Source organism: Salminus brasiliensis, chromosome 20 (assembly GCF_030463535.1).
Source record: "Salminus brasiliensis chromosome 20, fSalBra1.hap2, whole genome shotgun sequence".
Classification (NCBI taxonomy): domain Eukaryota; kingdom Metazoa; phylum Chordata; class Actinopteri; order Characiformes; family Bryconidae; genus Salminus; species Salminus brasiliensis.
Window position 1 is genome coordinate 10,531,076 of NC_132897.1, and position 16,689 is coordinate 10,547,764.

The following is a 16,689-nucleotide window of genomic DNA, read 5'->3' on the forward strand; positions in this document are numbered from 1 at the left end:
ATTTGCCTCTCTTTTATATATATATAAAAAACTGTTATATGTTTTTTACAAATCATATTATTGTATATTAATATTTTGATGTAGATATTTATGTTGATTTAGGTTGGTAAACTTGATGTGTTTGATTTGTGAATGATATGAGTGTGTAATGATGTGAATGTAAATGTAACCCCACTTGTGTGGTGAGTTGCTTTTGTCTAAGTAGTAGGTGAATGAAACATGGTTTACTTTGTCATAGATATGTACCTGTATAAAAAGATACCAGTTACCTGTATAAAAAATTAGTAATATTGGCTACGCAATACTACACTAAGCCCTCATTTCTACTTTGTTTGTGTTTGACTTTACAACAGATGGAAAAAGTCAAGTGCAGTCTTGTTTCTATTAATACAGACTACTAGACTCCTTAAGTGAGGTGTTTTGTGCTGTCTGTCATTGAGGAGGCTATGTTAGAAAAAATCATCATACTTGTTTTTTTTTTTCTTGAAGATCATAGCCTTGAACAAAACCAAGGAGAGAATGCGTCCTTACCAAGTCTACCAGGAGGAGGAGGACCCAGATATCAAGAAAATTAAGAAGGTACCAAATGCCATATCAATTTCCTGAAACCTTTGACCTGCGGTAGGACACTACAGCCCCTACCTGACTAAATGGCTACAGTGACAGTGTACAGTTATCTGATTCTTCATTTGTTTACCTCTGGTGATCTAATCAGATCCACCTGATTCTCCCATTCATATGCAGCTGAAGGCTTAATTAACTGAGTCAAATGTGTTAAATTAGGAAACAAAAACTGGTCAATATAAGGGCTCTTATAAAGGACCAGAGTGAATGGTTTTCCCATTTAATACAGCATAGGCACCTAAGCAATGGAGTATGTACACAGAGGATGCACACCAGACTTTGTTTTATTCTAATTTTATCATTCACCCCAATTCCCATTTCCAGCAGTTTGATTTTCATCATCTAAAGGCTTAGTGATACATGTACATGATACAAGCAATACATGTATGAGATCAATGGGATAATGTGACACAAACAATCATTTTGAAAATTATTGGGACAGACACACCCGATCTATGTAATAAAGGCCTTTAGAGACATCTAAATAGAAGAGCCAAGCGTAGAGGATCTGAAATCTTTAAGGTAGAAGCTGTAATGCTTTAAAATAATGGTAAAAGTATTGAGTTGTATGGTTACTTGTTTAACCTCTGGCCTGTATGACCTCTGTATGATAGGTGCAGAGTTTCATGCGAGGCTGGCTGTGTCGTAGGAAGTGGAAGATCATTGTCCAGGACTACATCTGCTCACCCCACGCCGAGAGCATGAGGAAGAGGAACCAGATCGTCTTCAACATGGTGGAGGCTGAGACCGAGTACGTCCACCAACTCTCCATTCTGGTCAACTGCTTCCTGAGGCCACTACGCATGGCAGCCAGCTCTAAGAAACCTCCCATAAGCCATGACGATGTCAGCAGCATCTTCCTGAACAGGTGTGTGAGTGTGTTTGTCTTCAATGTTCCTAAATTCAGCCATGTGACTCCACTGCTGCGTTCTCTTCACTGGCTTCCCGTAGCTGCCCACATCAGATTTAAAACCCTGACGCTGGCCTACAAAGCCAAAAATGGACTAGCCCCTCCGTACTTGATGGCAATGGTCAAAAGCCGATCCGCACCCAGAGCCCTTGGAGCTTCAAGTACAGCTCGGCTCGACCCGCCATCCCTCAAAATCCATGGAAGACGAGCGTCCAGGCTTTTTTCTGTCCTGGCACCAAAGTGGTGGAACGAGCTTCCCATGGGTGTCCGAACAGCAGAGTTGCTCGCTGTCTTCAAACACAGACTGAAGACCCACCTCTCCTCTGAGAATACTTGGGCGAATAGCAGAGTGGTCTCCTTACTAACTTGTGTTTAGTTGTGTCTTAATATATAGACGTCAAATAGTGTTCTGTGGAGCAGTGCCATAGAAGAAGCAAATTATATTAACTTAACAGATCAAAAAAGTGACGTGTAATCTTCTCCTTTTCCGCAGTGAAACCATCATGTTTTTACATGAGATATTCCACCAGGGCTTGAAGGCGAGGATAGCGAACTGGCCCACATTGGTTTTAGGTAAGCTGCCACCATTCAGCGGCTCCATTCACAAGCCTAATTACTGCATGTGGGAGCCGTACAGCACTTTTCGGTGAGTGTGACAGCGCGCGGCAGGCTGTCAGGCGGACCATCAAGGACGAGCTGTTGACGCACAGCGTCTTAGTCAAACACACTCGGTGACGTCTGACTTCCTGCTATCTCTGCAGACACACGCTCTTCAGCAACAATGAAACCGCCACAAAACATCGTTCCATCATTTGAGATAAGCACTGGCCAGACCTGCCAACTCAACACAGGCTTTTTTTTTTTTTTTTTTTTACAACCTTGACTTCCTTTTTAATATCAGTTATGCTGTAGATTGTAGATTTACTGATTCATCATCAGTTGAAACTCATTCATATATTTTAAAGGATGGTGTTTTAATTGAATTAATCTAAGGCAGATCTGTCTCTGGAATCTCTGATGAATTCAAATGAGACCCACCCTTATGCCTCCTGCTATCGTTCTCTCTCCTTTCAGCTGATCTCTTCGACATCTTGCTGCCCATGCTGAACATCTACCAGGAGTTTGTACGGAACCACCAGTACAGCCTGCAGGTTCTAGCGAACTGTAAGCAGAACAGGGACTTTGACAAGCTGCTGAAACAGTATGAGTCTAATGCTGCTTGTGAAGGAAGGATGCTGGAGACTTTCCTTACATACCCCATGTTCCAGGTGTGACCGACACTTCATGCTGTTTTGCAGAAACAATCATTTGGGGAAAATCTGTTTTACAGACTCCAAAAGTAGTAAATTTAAGTTTTAATTTTTAGGGATATTTAGGGTGTTTTTACATTTCACATTCACCCCCTGTACTCTTTTCAAGAAAAAAAGGTCCCCTTCCATGTAAACCCTGGTTCAGTTCACTTCGGGTGGGAACACAGTTTTATGCCGTTTTGCGCCAAGCAAAGAATTTTAGCATTAGAGTGTGCTTTCTCTTGGCAGGTGTGTGCTGTCCACATAATCAGCTTTTTTAACATTTGAGTTTTTACAGACACTCATATTTACTGCAGCACCAGCTGCTACTAATAACAGCATATGAACACATGGACCATGACCATGGACCTTGTATTTCATATATTTTGCAATCTGATTGCTTAAATACAAACTGCTGCGTGATTAAAACTATCAATCACAAAGGAGTCAATATCAAGATTATTTTTATTACTCTGATTGTGACATGATATGGATTATATAATATGCTGGTGAAATTTATTATAAAAACATGTAACATGTAAGTTATCGAAGCTCTGTTCGCAAACAAACAAGGTGTCAAAGAGATACCGCAGCAATAGAGCATACCTTTTCATATGCTCTTTGCTGCAACCTTCACTTTTCTGAATGTCTCTTCATGGTGTCATTTTTTGGCAGATCCCACGCTACATCATTACCCTCCATGAACTTTTGGCCCATACACCACATGAGCATGTGGAGCGGAAGAGTCTGGAGTTTGCCAAGTCTAAGCTTGAAGAACTCTCCAGGTACATGTGGTTGAATTCTGAATGTTCTGATGCTGATTGATACAGTAAATGTTATGTCTCTGTTTAGTGGCAAGGATTCGACAAGGTTAACATAGAAATATTGAAAATTATCAATAAATGAAATCAAATACAGAAACAAAGTCACTTATAGCTTAATATGCTTATTAATATATAAACCGGATTCCAAAAAAGTTGGGACACTAAACAAATTGTGAATAAAAATTTAATGCAATGATGTGGAGGTGCCAACATCTAATATTTTATTCAGAAAAGAACACAAATCACAGATCAAAAGTTTAAACTGAGAGAATGTATCATTTTAAGGAAAAAAAATGTTATTTAAAAATTTCATGGCGTCAACAAATCCCAAAAGAGTTGGAACAAGGCCATTTTTACCACTGTGTGGCATCCCCCCTTCTTCTTACAACACTCAACAGACGTCTGGGGACAGAGGAGACCAGTTTCTCAAGTTTAGAAATAGGAATGCTCTCCAATTCATGTCTAATACAGGCTAACTGTTCAATCGTCTTGGGCCTTCTTTGTCGCACCTTCCTCTTTATGATGCGCCAAATGTTCTCTATAGGTGAAAGATCTTGACTGCAGGCTGGCCATTTCAGTACCCGGATCCTTCTCCTACGTAGCCATGATGTTGTGATTGCTGCAGAATGTGGTCTGGCATTATCTTGTTGAAAAATGCAGGGTCTTCCCTGAAAGAGATGACGTCTAGATGGGAGCATATGTTGTTCTAGAACCTGAACATAGTTCTCTGCATTAATGGTGCCTTTCCAGACATGCAAGCTGCCCATGCCACAAGCACTCATGCAACCCCATACCATCAGTGATGCAGGCTTCTGAACGGAGCGTTGATAACAACTTGGGTTATCCTTATCCTCTCTGGTCCGGATGACATGGCGTCCCAGTGTTCCATAAAGAACTTCAAATCGTGACTCATCTGACCACAGAACAGTCTTCCATTTTGCCACACTCCATTTTAAAAGACCCCTGGCCCAGTGCAAACGTCTGAGCTTGTGGAGCTTGCTTAGAAATGGCTTCCTCTTTGCACTGTAGAGTTTCAGCTGGCAACGGCAGATGAGACGGTGGATTGTGTTCACTGACAATGATTTCTGGAAGTATTCCTGAGCCCATTCTGTTATTTCCTTGACAGTGGCATTCCTGTGTGAGGTGCAGTGACGTTTAAGGGCCCGGAGATCACGAGCATCCAGTAGAGTTTTACGGCCTTGACCCTTACGCACAGCGATTGTTCCAGATTCTCTGAATCTTTTGATGATGTTAAGCACGGTTGATGATGATAACTTAAAAGTCTTTGCTATTTTACGCTGGGTAACACCATTCTGGTATTGCTGCATCTTTCTGCGCAACAATGGTGGAATTGATGATCCTCTTACCATCTTGGCTTCAGAGAGACACTGACACTCTGAGAAGCTCTTTTTATACCCAGTCATGTTGTCAATTGACCTAATTAGTGTTAATTGGTCTTCCAGCTGTTCGTTATATGCCCAATTTCCTTTTTCCAGCCACTTATTGCTACTTCCCAACTTTTTTGGGATTTGTTGACACTGTGAAATTTTGAACCAACATATTTCTCCTTTAAAATGTTACATTTACTCAGATTAAACTTTTGATCTGTCATCTATGTTCTATTACGAATAAAATATTGACATTTGCCATCTCCACATCATTGCATTCAGTTTTTATTCACAATTTGTTTAGTGTCCCAACTTTTTTGGAATCCGGTTTGAATATACATTGTGTGCTGTTAGGGTTGTCACATTTGAAGATAAAATATACTCAGCATTGATTGAACCCATAATGTTTATTTAAATATTGACATTTGTGCAGCTTAATTAAAATGGTTAAAAAATGTCTTTTTTAAACTCTCCAAATGTAGAATAACAGTGGTGTTTGCTTATGTAAATAAAAAATGAAAGTGTTAAAAATATGGAAAGTTAAAATACTTAAAATTATTTTTTATATATATCATCATTGTCACACAAAAACCTCATATCTCCAAAACAGCAACTCTACAGGCAAATCATCAAAAAGGATTTCTGTATAAAAGCAATGCTGTTTTATTATATACTTACTAATTATTTGCTAAATTGCAGGATAGTAAAACTATTGACATTTCTAGACTTTGTGTAGCTATGGTATTTTCAGTGTTAATGGGTCATTTGTAATTAGCAATTAGTTTGCAATCATTTTCTGGTTTAGTTTACATTTCCACTCACTGGTCTCTTGGGTAGCATGTTAAATCAGGTTGTTTGTTGGTGTTACTGTGTGTGTGCTCAGGGTGATGCACGACGAGGTGAGTGACACAGAGAACATCCGCAAGAACCTGGCCATCGAGCGCATGATTGTAGAGGGCTGTGATATCCTCCTGGACACCAGTCAGACATTTGTGAGGCAAGGTGAGCTCCATTTAGCCCCTAGATCAACACTTTCCAGCAGTTAACCTCACAGCTAAGCCACTGCCTGAACTACAGAGCACCTACAATCTGGTCCCTCTGGGCTCTGAAAGGAACCTTGTTTTGAAGTCGGGAAGCATTTAGTTGTAGTTTGAAATAGCCTTTTAACTTTTAGTAGACCTTAGATAAAGGCAGAGAACTGGTGTGGGGAGCTGTGTTTGGGATGGATAAAAAAGAGCATGTGACTGACTCACCTCAGAAAGTCGTCTTTCTACTTCTTCTATAGGTGCCCTATAAGCTGTTAGCTATTAGAGAGTGTGTGGGATTTGAGAGAGCATCTGTGGGTGTAATTTTTTTGTTTGCTCTCTTAGCTTTTTACTATTGTTCATTTGCATAATCACACAATTGCATAATTTCCATCTCTGTCTCGTACTTTCTTTCTTTAAAGAAATGGTTCAGTGAAAATGTAATTTGCCTAATTTTCCACCTTTAGCAAATGTAATCAGTCAGCCAAGACATGTTTGGTGCCTGTATTTTTCTTCTTTAGTTTAACGCTGGAGCTACAGGCCACACACTCAGTCACTAGCACTTACCCAAATCTTTGATTGTAAACTCATGCACGCACACTTCTCTAAACCTGCTAAATTTAGATCCAGATCTCCATTAAGGTCTCATAAGACTTGTTGATGTGGTTCTGGGCACAGCATGACTTACTGTGAACTATAAAAATAAACAGAACTTGATGAACTCCACACAGGCTTATGGATTATTACAGTATTTATAGAACCATTGTTATTTCACTCAATCTCTATCTCTCTATATTTAGTCAAATTTGGTAAACATTGCCAGCATGCCCGCATTTACAATATTTAATATTTCTAAAAGCATCTCTAAACTAAAAATAACAAATACTTCCATATTTTAAGTAGTTTTTGTAACAATAGTAATTGATGTCACACGGATGCCTTTGAGTGGGACTCCGGAAATGGGGAACCAGGAGTGTGATGCACTGTAAAGACAAGCGTGCGGGATTTAACTAATAAAGTGTTACCCAGTTGGGGTAACAGTTCTAAAGATATTCTGTAGTTTTCATTTGTATATTTGAGCAGAACATAACAGTTTTAGTTAGTTATGTTTTTAAGGTAATAAGATAAGATAATTCTTTATTAGTCCCACAGTGGGGAAATTCACAGTGTCACAGCAGAAAAAGGATCAGCAAGCAAGACATTCAGGTGCAAAACATAGATAAATTACCAATATATACACAATATAAATAATAGAAGAAGAAGAATCAAAGCAGATGTAAGAAGAACAATTTAGAGCAGATATAATTAAGTTAGATAAAATGAACATATACCATACTATATATACAATATACCATAACCATAACCATAACCCCCCCCTCTCTCAGGCTCCTTGATCCAGTTGCCCTCAGTGGAGAGGGGAAAGCTCAGTAAGGTGCGGTTGGGTTCTCTCTCTCTGAAGAAGGAAGGAGAGAGACAGTGCTTCCTCTTCACCAAACACTTCCTCATCTGCACACGCAGCTCAGGAGGCAAACTGCACCTGCTCAAAGTGAGTCTAAATCAGTCTGAATCTGCATCCTCTAATTTAATCCAAGATGTAAAAGGAGTTCCCGCCCAAGCGTCTCCCACTAATGTGTTCTTTTGTAGCTGCTGTTAGAAGGTTGGACTAGCTTTGCAGAACCATTTAATCTAATGAGAAATTACTACATAATGTATGGTTTACAGTTTAAAATGATTTATAAAATATGCAGAAAAATTGCAAAATGGCATTTTGAAATATCAGCACTGTCAAAGTTACTAGGTCAGAAAGAGTAATTTGTGCTTTGAGACACCACTAAAGGGCACCCTTTACACATGACATTCTGGACAAGTTAAGAGATACTGGTCCATCGCTGAAAGTGGAAGAAGCATGTGTACTGAATAATATTACCAGATTTTATTTTGATAATGTCAGTGATGTTAATTTACATTTACATTTACATTTACGGCATTTAGCAGACGCTCTTATCCAGAGCGACTTACAAGGTGACTCGTATTACAGAGGTGGGCCAATGTAGTGTTAGGAGTCTTGCCCAAGGACTCTTATTGGTGTAGCGCAGCATAGTCACCCAGACCGGGAATCGAACCCCAGTCTCCCACATGGTGTTGTTGTAACTCAGTGGCAGGTGGTGGTGTTATCTGTTGCGCCATACCAACCGACTGTTAATCACGCACAACAACTCTCTACACCCCCATGTTCTTTTTTCCTTCTCGAAAGCTTGATTTTTTTGGAATTAAGCCCACCCACACTCTCTCTGTCTGAACTTTATTGAACACTACTGCACACACTGCCACAATTTGAGTTGCAAATTATACCACAACTGGCAAACATGCCCTTTCAGCTTTAACTGGGTGTTTTGGTGTGTAATTTCATTCGAATCTGGGCAGTTATTGGGCAATCACTGAGGCTGACGGAAGTCGTTCAGTGGTTAAAGTAAAGAAAAGTGTGAAAGCGCGGAGCTGCTTTTTAAACCGACTGCTGTCTCCGAAAGAGCCGGAGCAGATCAGAGGTTATGATTTTGTGTAATTGTGTACTACGTCTATCATTTCCTGTGTTTCACCAGCTGAAATAAAGTCACACTATCAATTATAAACATGTTCCTCTTCGTTGAGCATAAAGAGAGGGTGAGACATCAAGTTCACTGAGCAATTCTGATCTCTTTTGTACAGAATCAGCTTCAGCTGAAGGATTTTCCTGACATGTTCTTCTATTTTGTAATAGCAGGGCCTGTTGGAGTGTGTTGAGTACACGTATTCAAATAATTTGCATATGCTAGTTTGTGATGCTTAAAGGCTGCACTTTAAAAAATCAGAATTTACCTATAACACCTTTTCAATTCTCCCAAGGGAAAAATCAAAGAGATTTTTGCTTTCTATTTGTACTTTTTCTATCTCCATTTACATGGTGTAGACATTTCTTGGTTAGTGGCCTTATAGAATTGATCCAATATTTACTTTATCTTCATCCCTCAAAGTCACTATTTAGGAGATGCAGGTAAACTCATAAAAAATAAAGGTACTACTGAAGGTTCTTTGAGCGATGCAATGGTCCAGGAAAGAGTTCACTGTAAAAGAGATGTGTGAGTGTGAAGAACCTTTTTAAAGGCTTTGGAAAGCACAAACACTGATACAAGTAACACTAATATCATCAACAAACCTCTGCTTTAACCCTTGCAGCAAGGTGGCGTACTGTCCCTGATTGAGTGTACCCTCATTGAGGAGCCAGACGCCAGTGATGAAGACTGTGAGTCTCAGCCCATTAACTCACCAGTAGTTTGAGGATGCAGAGGTCTGAATGCATGCACTGTTAACTTCACTGTGCCATACAGGACAGGTTAATTAACTGTCAAAAGGAGGTCATAAGATGGAGCCCAAACCATGCTCTTGTAAATGTCTCCTAGATCAATGTCATCATCATACAGATCAATTAGCTGCCCTGAAGGCCAGGAGGCCAGGATGCCCTTTGATTACTTCATAATTACCTCATATTGGTCTTCTCATGATAACTGGGCATAATCCCTAAGGGCTTATTAAGTGAATGCCATTGTTGTTGTGGTAGCTTGGCATCTGATTATTTATAATGCTTTAAGATATTTCCCTGTAAAAGCAAAGCATAAAAGCATTGCAACTGACTATATTCTGAAGAGAGAGGTTTCCTGAAGTGATCAATATAATTAATTGTCTACTATAGTCATGGTTGCAATATAGAATTCACACATGGATGAATCCTATAAAATGTAACAGTGGCTTATTAAAATAGAACTGGTTGAATGAGCACACATACTGAATGTGGAAGCGCGTTGTGTGCCTGAACTGGTGTTTGTTTGTCTCAGCTAAAACCTCAGGGCAGGTGTTTGGCCACCTGGACTTCAAGATAGTGGTGGAGCCTGCAGACACTCCTGCCTTCACTGTGGTTCTTCTGGCTCCATCGCGGCAGGAGAAAGCAGCCTGGACGAGTGATATCAGCCAGGTGAAAGAACCTCCTTTGACTAGCTCTGCTCTGGGACATTTTTTTATTTTCTCCCAGAAATTCCTTTTACACCCTTATTCTGCTGTATCGTAAGAAGGTGAGGTAAGGAAGGAAGGAAGTGATTGACAGCCTTGGCTGGAAGTGACCGGTCGCTTGCAGGACCTGCATCACGCCCTTTCTGTTCATTACATAGAGTAGCTAAGTTGTAGTGCAACTGCACCTTTACTGTTAAAACATTACATTTACTGGACAAACTGGGAAAACTGGGAATCCAGAGAAAAAAATCCACTTTTCTTCTGCACTGTAAGCTCAGTGAAGGTGGTCTGAGACACACAGATCTGCTAAATGAGTAGGCGAGTCTGGCTCTGAATCTGCTCTCTACAACAGAGAATTTCCCCACTGCAGGACTAATAAAGGACTCTTATCTTATCTTATCTTATCTTAACACAGTGGACAATTTTAGCTTCACTTCCATAGAACAAAGGGGATGGAACTACAGTGTCCATGTCTTCTACAGTCATTGGTTGTAACTGATGGAACTGAGAAATATTAATTACAATATTAATGAAAGCTGTTTGGTTCCAGCAGCTTTTGGACAAAAAGTTTTTGTTTTGTCTCTATTGAAGCCTGACTTTGTATCACCACTCAGCTAGTACACACTTAGTGGTTATCTAACATTCAAGTGGCACCTATAGAACTCTTATCAAGCACTTGTGTTGAACCTACCAACACTTCTCAGCCCTAGGCCTGGGAATTATGTTCAGCGGTGTTTTTCCATGTTATCTAACTTTCTTAATGAGACAAATTAGGTGAGATTTAGCAGGGAAACTGTAAAAAGGCTTTCCTGATGACTGGTCTCTACTATTGTTGTCCAGTCCTTACTGTATTTCTATATTCTTGCTAATGGCTAAAATAAATTCATGCACAGAGAGCAATATTAGGTATATATAGAATAACACTGAATGTATTTTTCATTATTCAAATCAACAGATAGTGTAAAAACATACAGCAAGTGCGAGAGAGCATGTGTCTCTAGAGAGTTACTAATCTCCTGAGTACAATTTAGTACATGTTAATGTTTATTACTGAGAGATTACTGTACTTGCAGAGCTTTCAGAGCTTCATTATCCCTATATGCCCCATGTCTCCTATGTGTCCTCTATTAGACAGAACGTGACTACATAATATTAATAGTAGTCATGTGCATTTGTTTAGACACCCCTGTTTAAATGGCATGTTTTGTTCATGTGAAAGAATGTTAAAGTTAAGTCTTCTACAAAAACGTTGCTATTTTCAACTATTTACTTGTTGAATTTCACATGTAAAATGTGTGAAATACTTTTTTCATGGTCAAGAAGCAAATACACAGTAATTGTGCATTAATGTTGTAACACAAAAGCCTTCGCATGAAGAGAACTGACAAATGTCTGTTATTTGTAGTGCATAGATAATATCCGCTGCAATGGCCTGATGACCAGTGTGTTTGAGGAGAACTCCAAAGTGACCGTGCCACACATGATAAAGTAAGTTTGAGAGACTAATGTACTATGTGTTTTCACTGTCCTAAATTATGTATGTGTGTGTATGTTGGTCTGTGTATGTGTGCTAATGGGCACCTACTCTGCTCTTGTCTTTATGGCATTTCTATGGCACAGTTCAGTGGCTTGTCATTATTATTGTTGTGTGTATTTACTACTTATGTTTCTTAATGTGTTTGTGTTTGCTCTTTCATTTTCTCCATTAGATATCCTATCATTTAGGCCAGTGGTTTTCAGTTTTAGCACTTCCCTATTATTCCACATAATACCTCCAAAAAAAGTACTAAAACAGGATTGAATCACATTTATTTGAGTAACATTTACTAGATAGAGAGATAGTCAACACAATTTTGCCTTTTAGGAGTGAATGCAACCCATCACCTGTTCATTCTGGATGTGTTAGAGTTTAGAAAACACATGTGCACAGCACAAATGGTCCAGTGCTAAGATTGAGAACCACTGACAACCTTCACTGTGTTCTCCAATGTTGATGTCCCCATTGTTTCAAACTGTCTGTCAGTCCATCGCTACTGATTTCCTACTCATTGCACCTCTGAGTAGACGCTGCCCCAGGCTTCGGGTCGTAAAGCCGCTTTGCTGTGTGCTCTTCATTAGATCCGATGCGCGTCTCCATAAAGATGATGTTGACATTTGCTTCAGCAAGACGCTCAACTCCTGCAAGGTTCCCCAGATACGCTACGCCAGCGTGGAGCGTCTGTTGGAGAGGCTGACCGACCTGCGCTTCCTCTCCATTGACTTCCTCAATACCTTCCTGCACACCTACCGCATCTTCACCACTGCCACCGTGGTCATGGACAAGCTGGCTGACATCTACAAGAAGCCATTCACCTCCATCCCTGTTAGGTGCGGGTTTATTTACTCAATTTCGACTTTATTTTTTATATTTCAGGTTGATAGCCTATAACCTGTACCCCTGCTCCAGAACCTATCCCAGTTTATCCAAAATAATTACACAGGACTTAAGAGTTGGTGGACTGATCAGTGTTTTAGGGGCCATTATCAATCAGCGATTTTCTTTCAGCGCCACATTAACCGTTCCAGGCAAACTTAGTAATGTGTCATTGTGCAGTTCTTCTGTAATTGTCCATTCATTGTCTTTCAAGATGAAATTTGGACGTCGCTGTGAGAATTCTCATACAGAATTGCACTGTGAAGCTCAAAGTGTTGTTAGCTGTCTTTGTTAGTTCTGCTGTGTTATAATACTCACTGTACTAGGCTGAGTAATAGGCTCTTGAGAGTATATTATTATCGGTTGGTGTTAAGTCTTTACACTCATTGTACAGATATGTAAGTTGGGCACAATTCTGCCCACATTCTATTTCATCCTTAGGGGGAGTTTTGGTGTTTTGGTGTAATTTAGTAAGTGTGTCTTAAAATTTGCCCAAATGTATTACCAAGTATTTTGGAGTGTGTACTTACCTAGTTAATTTACTTAAGGGTTAAGGGTGCCATGGAAAATAGTTATTTATTATTTTTAGTTGTTCTTTATTGTATTAATAATAAGTATGTGACTTAAAAAAAAATCTTAAATGTTGCTTTCCCATCCTGTTATTTTGGCTGAGAATAAAACACACTGATTTTCCTTTTGATTTTCCAGGAACCACATAGCATAGAACAGCACAGCATTTTTATTAGCACTCGCTTCACTGGAGGGAGCTTTCCATGGTGGGGCGTCTTCCCTGAGTGGCATTTTCCCCAAGTGCCGATCTGCATAGCCTGGTTTGTGTAGCAACCTGTTTTCTGATAAATAGCAGATTACAGGGGTAATGTGCATCCTGGGAAAATTTGCCTCTGGGTACTGACTGCAAGTATCAGAAACATATTCTGCTGAAGCAGGCATGGTGTTTGCCCCTGTTGCAGTTTTACCTCTAGAAAGGCTATCACTAGTGGTCTGGGTGTATGTCAATTTTGGAGGCATGAATAATACGAGTCAAGATTGCTACATGACAGGATTGGGGTTTTGGAATTGGCTCTTTTTGCAGCTCTGTTTAGGTTATTTTGGAATTTCTTTTTCATGAAGAGACAACAGTGTTTTTATGGTTCATGGTCTGTTTCAATTATGCTAAGGAAAATACAGTTTTTCATTCTAGGGCACCTTTAAGAGCCTGTAAAAAAGTTGTGACCATTTAATGTCTTTATATTTGTTATGGATTTCTAGACAGGATAAGCCAATCAAAACACTTGTTAAACATTAGTGTATCACGTGTATGTGAGCCGTTTCTTTTGACCTCCAGTGATAATATACCTACCAGAAAGTGGGGTGCCTGCCCTGTATGCACTTTTTGTCCTCAGTCATAATGACCTTTTCAACTGGGGAAAATGTTTTCTTTTCCAAGAGCAGGTGTTCTCCAAGGTTGAAATGTTGCACCCTTGGATAGTTGAAGTGAAAAAAGCAGCTCAGAAAAGCTCTGCAAAGATCTCAGCATCCACAAATTCCTCCTGAGCTATGTCACCGGTGTTTATCGCCCTGTGCACTGCACTTTCTAGTTTATGACTTTTTCCACCAGTGGAAACGCTTCTTGTCAAGAACAAACTAATAATGTGTATTTTTTTTAAACAGTCAGAATAGTTTGTTGCTGTTGTAACTGGATCGCCACATTACTTTCTGACATTTCCCTGGAAAGCTTATGTGTATTTTCATGAATTCCAGTGTCTGATGTTACTGTCATTGTCAGTTTGTGTTTGAGTTTTTTTTGGTCTTTGATGTCTTGTGTCCCTCATCCCCCTCCGTACTTTATCACACAGGGTTCAGTACCACTCATTTGACCGCTTGTCCATCACATCCATCTGTCCAGACTACAGTTTGAAGATCAGGAAGATAGCCCTGGACCAATCAAAGTAACATACAAAATCACTTTCTCTCTCTCTCTCTCTTTCTGCCTCTTTCTGTCTCTCTACCTCTTTCTCTTCCCACCCCTGCTGCTTGCACATCACTATAATCTGCTTATGCTGTGGTTTGTTGTCCTATGGCCTACAAAACCTAAATACCTCTGGTTATTTTTGTAGAACGAACTTGAATGAATCCTTTAGGAATTCCTCTAATACACTATATGTCCAAATGTTTGTGGACATGCCTTCTAATGAATGCATTCAGCTACTTTAAGGTGTACCCACTGCTGACACTCAATGCTCCATTCAATACATTCAATATTTCTTCTCACAGCAATGCTCCAAAATCTAGTAGAAAGCCGTTCCTGGACAGTAGGGACAGTTACGCCAACAAAAGCAGGATAAACTCTTTTTAATAACCTTGATTTCAGAAGAAACATTAAATGAGCTGGTGTCCCAATACTTTTGTCCATATAGTGTATGTAAAGAGCTATTTTCTGAACAAAGGTTAAGCCTCGCCCTTAACCATCAATACTACTAATACTACAATAATGGCATATTGATATTTCCTATTTACCAGTATTGAAGTTAAGCCACAGGCCAGTGCTGGATTGGATATCAGTTGAAAAAACCGATCCAATCCCGTGAGAAATTCAACCTGTTGTTAGCTGGATATTTGTACCTGTGGGGCTGTAGAGTGACTGAGCAGTTTGAGCATGATAACCTACTTTTTAGATGTTCACCTGCAAAGTGATTCCATTAATATCAGCTTCAAAAAAAGAAAATAAAAAGCATTGACCAAGATTGATATCAGCTATCTTGCCATCTGTAATGAGAATTCACTGAATGTGTCGTTAGTCTCCTGCTAGGCTTAATCAGTGTCTAGAAAACAGCAATTTTATATTTTTCAACCCTGTTATTCTTCATAAGTAAATCCATTATAACTTGATTTAGCTAGATCCTGCTTTTTTCTTCTGCACAGATGACTCATTGTGCCTGCTCACAATGTTCCCCATCTATCATCCATATGTTGTTCTGTTTTGCATGTCTTTTGTTGCCACTGTTCTCCAGTCAGACATGAACAGGCAGTCCCACCAACCCCTCCTTATCCAAAACTCTGGCAGGAAGCATGCTGCTGTGCTGCACAGTCAGACCCTCACTCTGCCACATATGTAACCTGTTCTGTCATGCTGAGGCCACAAAATCACATTCTAACTTAGAGACTTAGACTCTGCTGGAAAAGGAAGGTTTTAGCTTTTACCTCACAAATCTGATACCACTGATGTTTTCATATAGCAGGTGAACCAGTCAATTATTGGCTAAATAATTTTTGTCCAGTTGTCCAGACAAATGTTATTTCTTGTCTAATCCTTGGTTACTCCTCCCCTTTCGTTGATAACAGCACTAATGCTGTCAGGTAAAAATTACACCACAGTCCATTTTAGTCCTCGCTTCCACTAATTTTATGCTTCCTGTCCACGCAGAACAAAGCACTGACACCCCCACATCCAGGATGACTGTAGGGTCTGTAGGGCATGATGGAATGCTGGGACATTTTGACTTCAATCACAATTCTCAGTCTGAAACAGCAGGTGAAATGCTGAAAATGTGAAAATGCGCACCTAGTCTGTGGAAGGCTGGGACTAAATGGACAGGAACTATCTAAAGAGACAGTTCTAATCCATACATGACTGAACTGATGCTGTGATTAAGACAAGTGGCCACACAACTTCGCATTAGGGTAGGAAGTACACATGAGACCAATTAACCAATTGATCTATCCATGCTTCTACTCTTTCCGTCACACTTTCCATTCTTTTATAGCAACTGTTGCCAGGTTAGACAAGCTCTACAGAGTATTGGCAAACATCCCATTTAATTTAATTATGAATTTTAGTGTGCATATTTAGGGTGTGCTCTTTTTAAATTATAATTTTTCTGTAGCTCATTAGCTGAGTTATCTTATTCTTTCATACTTTTGTTGGAATGTTGTTAGTTTTTAGTTCAAAATCCCTTTTTATCTAGTAATGAATTATACATTTACAGTGTTCCTTCCTTTTCAAATAATATTTATTTTGTATACGTATGAAAGATCACACTGTTTGGATGGATACAAATGTAATGTGTCATTTATTTAAGTTAATTTCTGCATCAAAATAACCCAGCTGAGTAGAAGAGCATTTTAACTCAACATGATTGTAGCAGGCCAGTGTGAATAATTTCCATGTTTTGATA

General features: G+C 39.5%; 1 protein-coding gene across 3 annotated transcripts in view; it reads left to right on the forward strand.

Annotated features, from left to right (window-relative positions):
- Positions 1-16,689, forward strand: part of rasgrf2b (Ras protein-specific guanine nucleotide-releasing factor 2b) — a 76,907-nt gene that overhangs the window by 33,837 nt on the left and 26,381 nt on the right. For 2 of the 3 annotated variants that reach the window (XM_072664382.1, XM_072664384.1), the window contains exons 4-15: positions 490-579; positions 1,239-1,492; positions 2,028-2,107; positions 2,609-2,802; positions 3,499-3,608; positions 5,919-6,037; positions 7,446-7,606; positions 9,274-9,340; positions 9,930-10,066; positions 11,507-11,589; positions 12,220-12,468; positions 14,371-14,463. In XM_072664382.1, coding sequence (XP_072520483.1) covers positions 490-579; positions 1,239-1,492; positions 2,028-2,107; positions 2,609-2,802; positions 3,499-3,608; positions 5,919-6,037; positions 7,446-7,606; positions 9,274-9,340; positions 9,930-10,066; positions 11,507-11,589; positions 12,220-12,468; positions 14,371-14,463 — 1,637 coding nt within the window. The remainder of the gene's footprint in view (positions 1-489; positions 580-1,238; positions 1,493-2,027; positions 2,108-2,608; positions 2,803-3,498; positions 3,609-5,918; positions 6,038-7,445; positions 7,607-9,273; positions 9,341-9,929; positions 10,067-11,506; positions 11,590-12,219; positions 12,469-14,370; positions 14,464-16,689) is intronic. The other variant, XM_072664383.1, reaches the window with a different exon arrangement.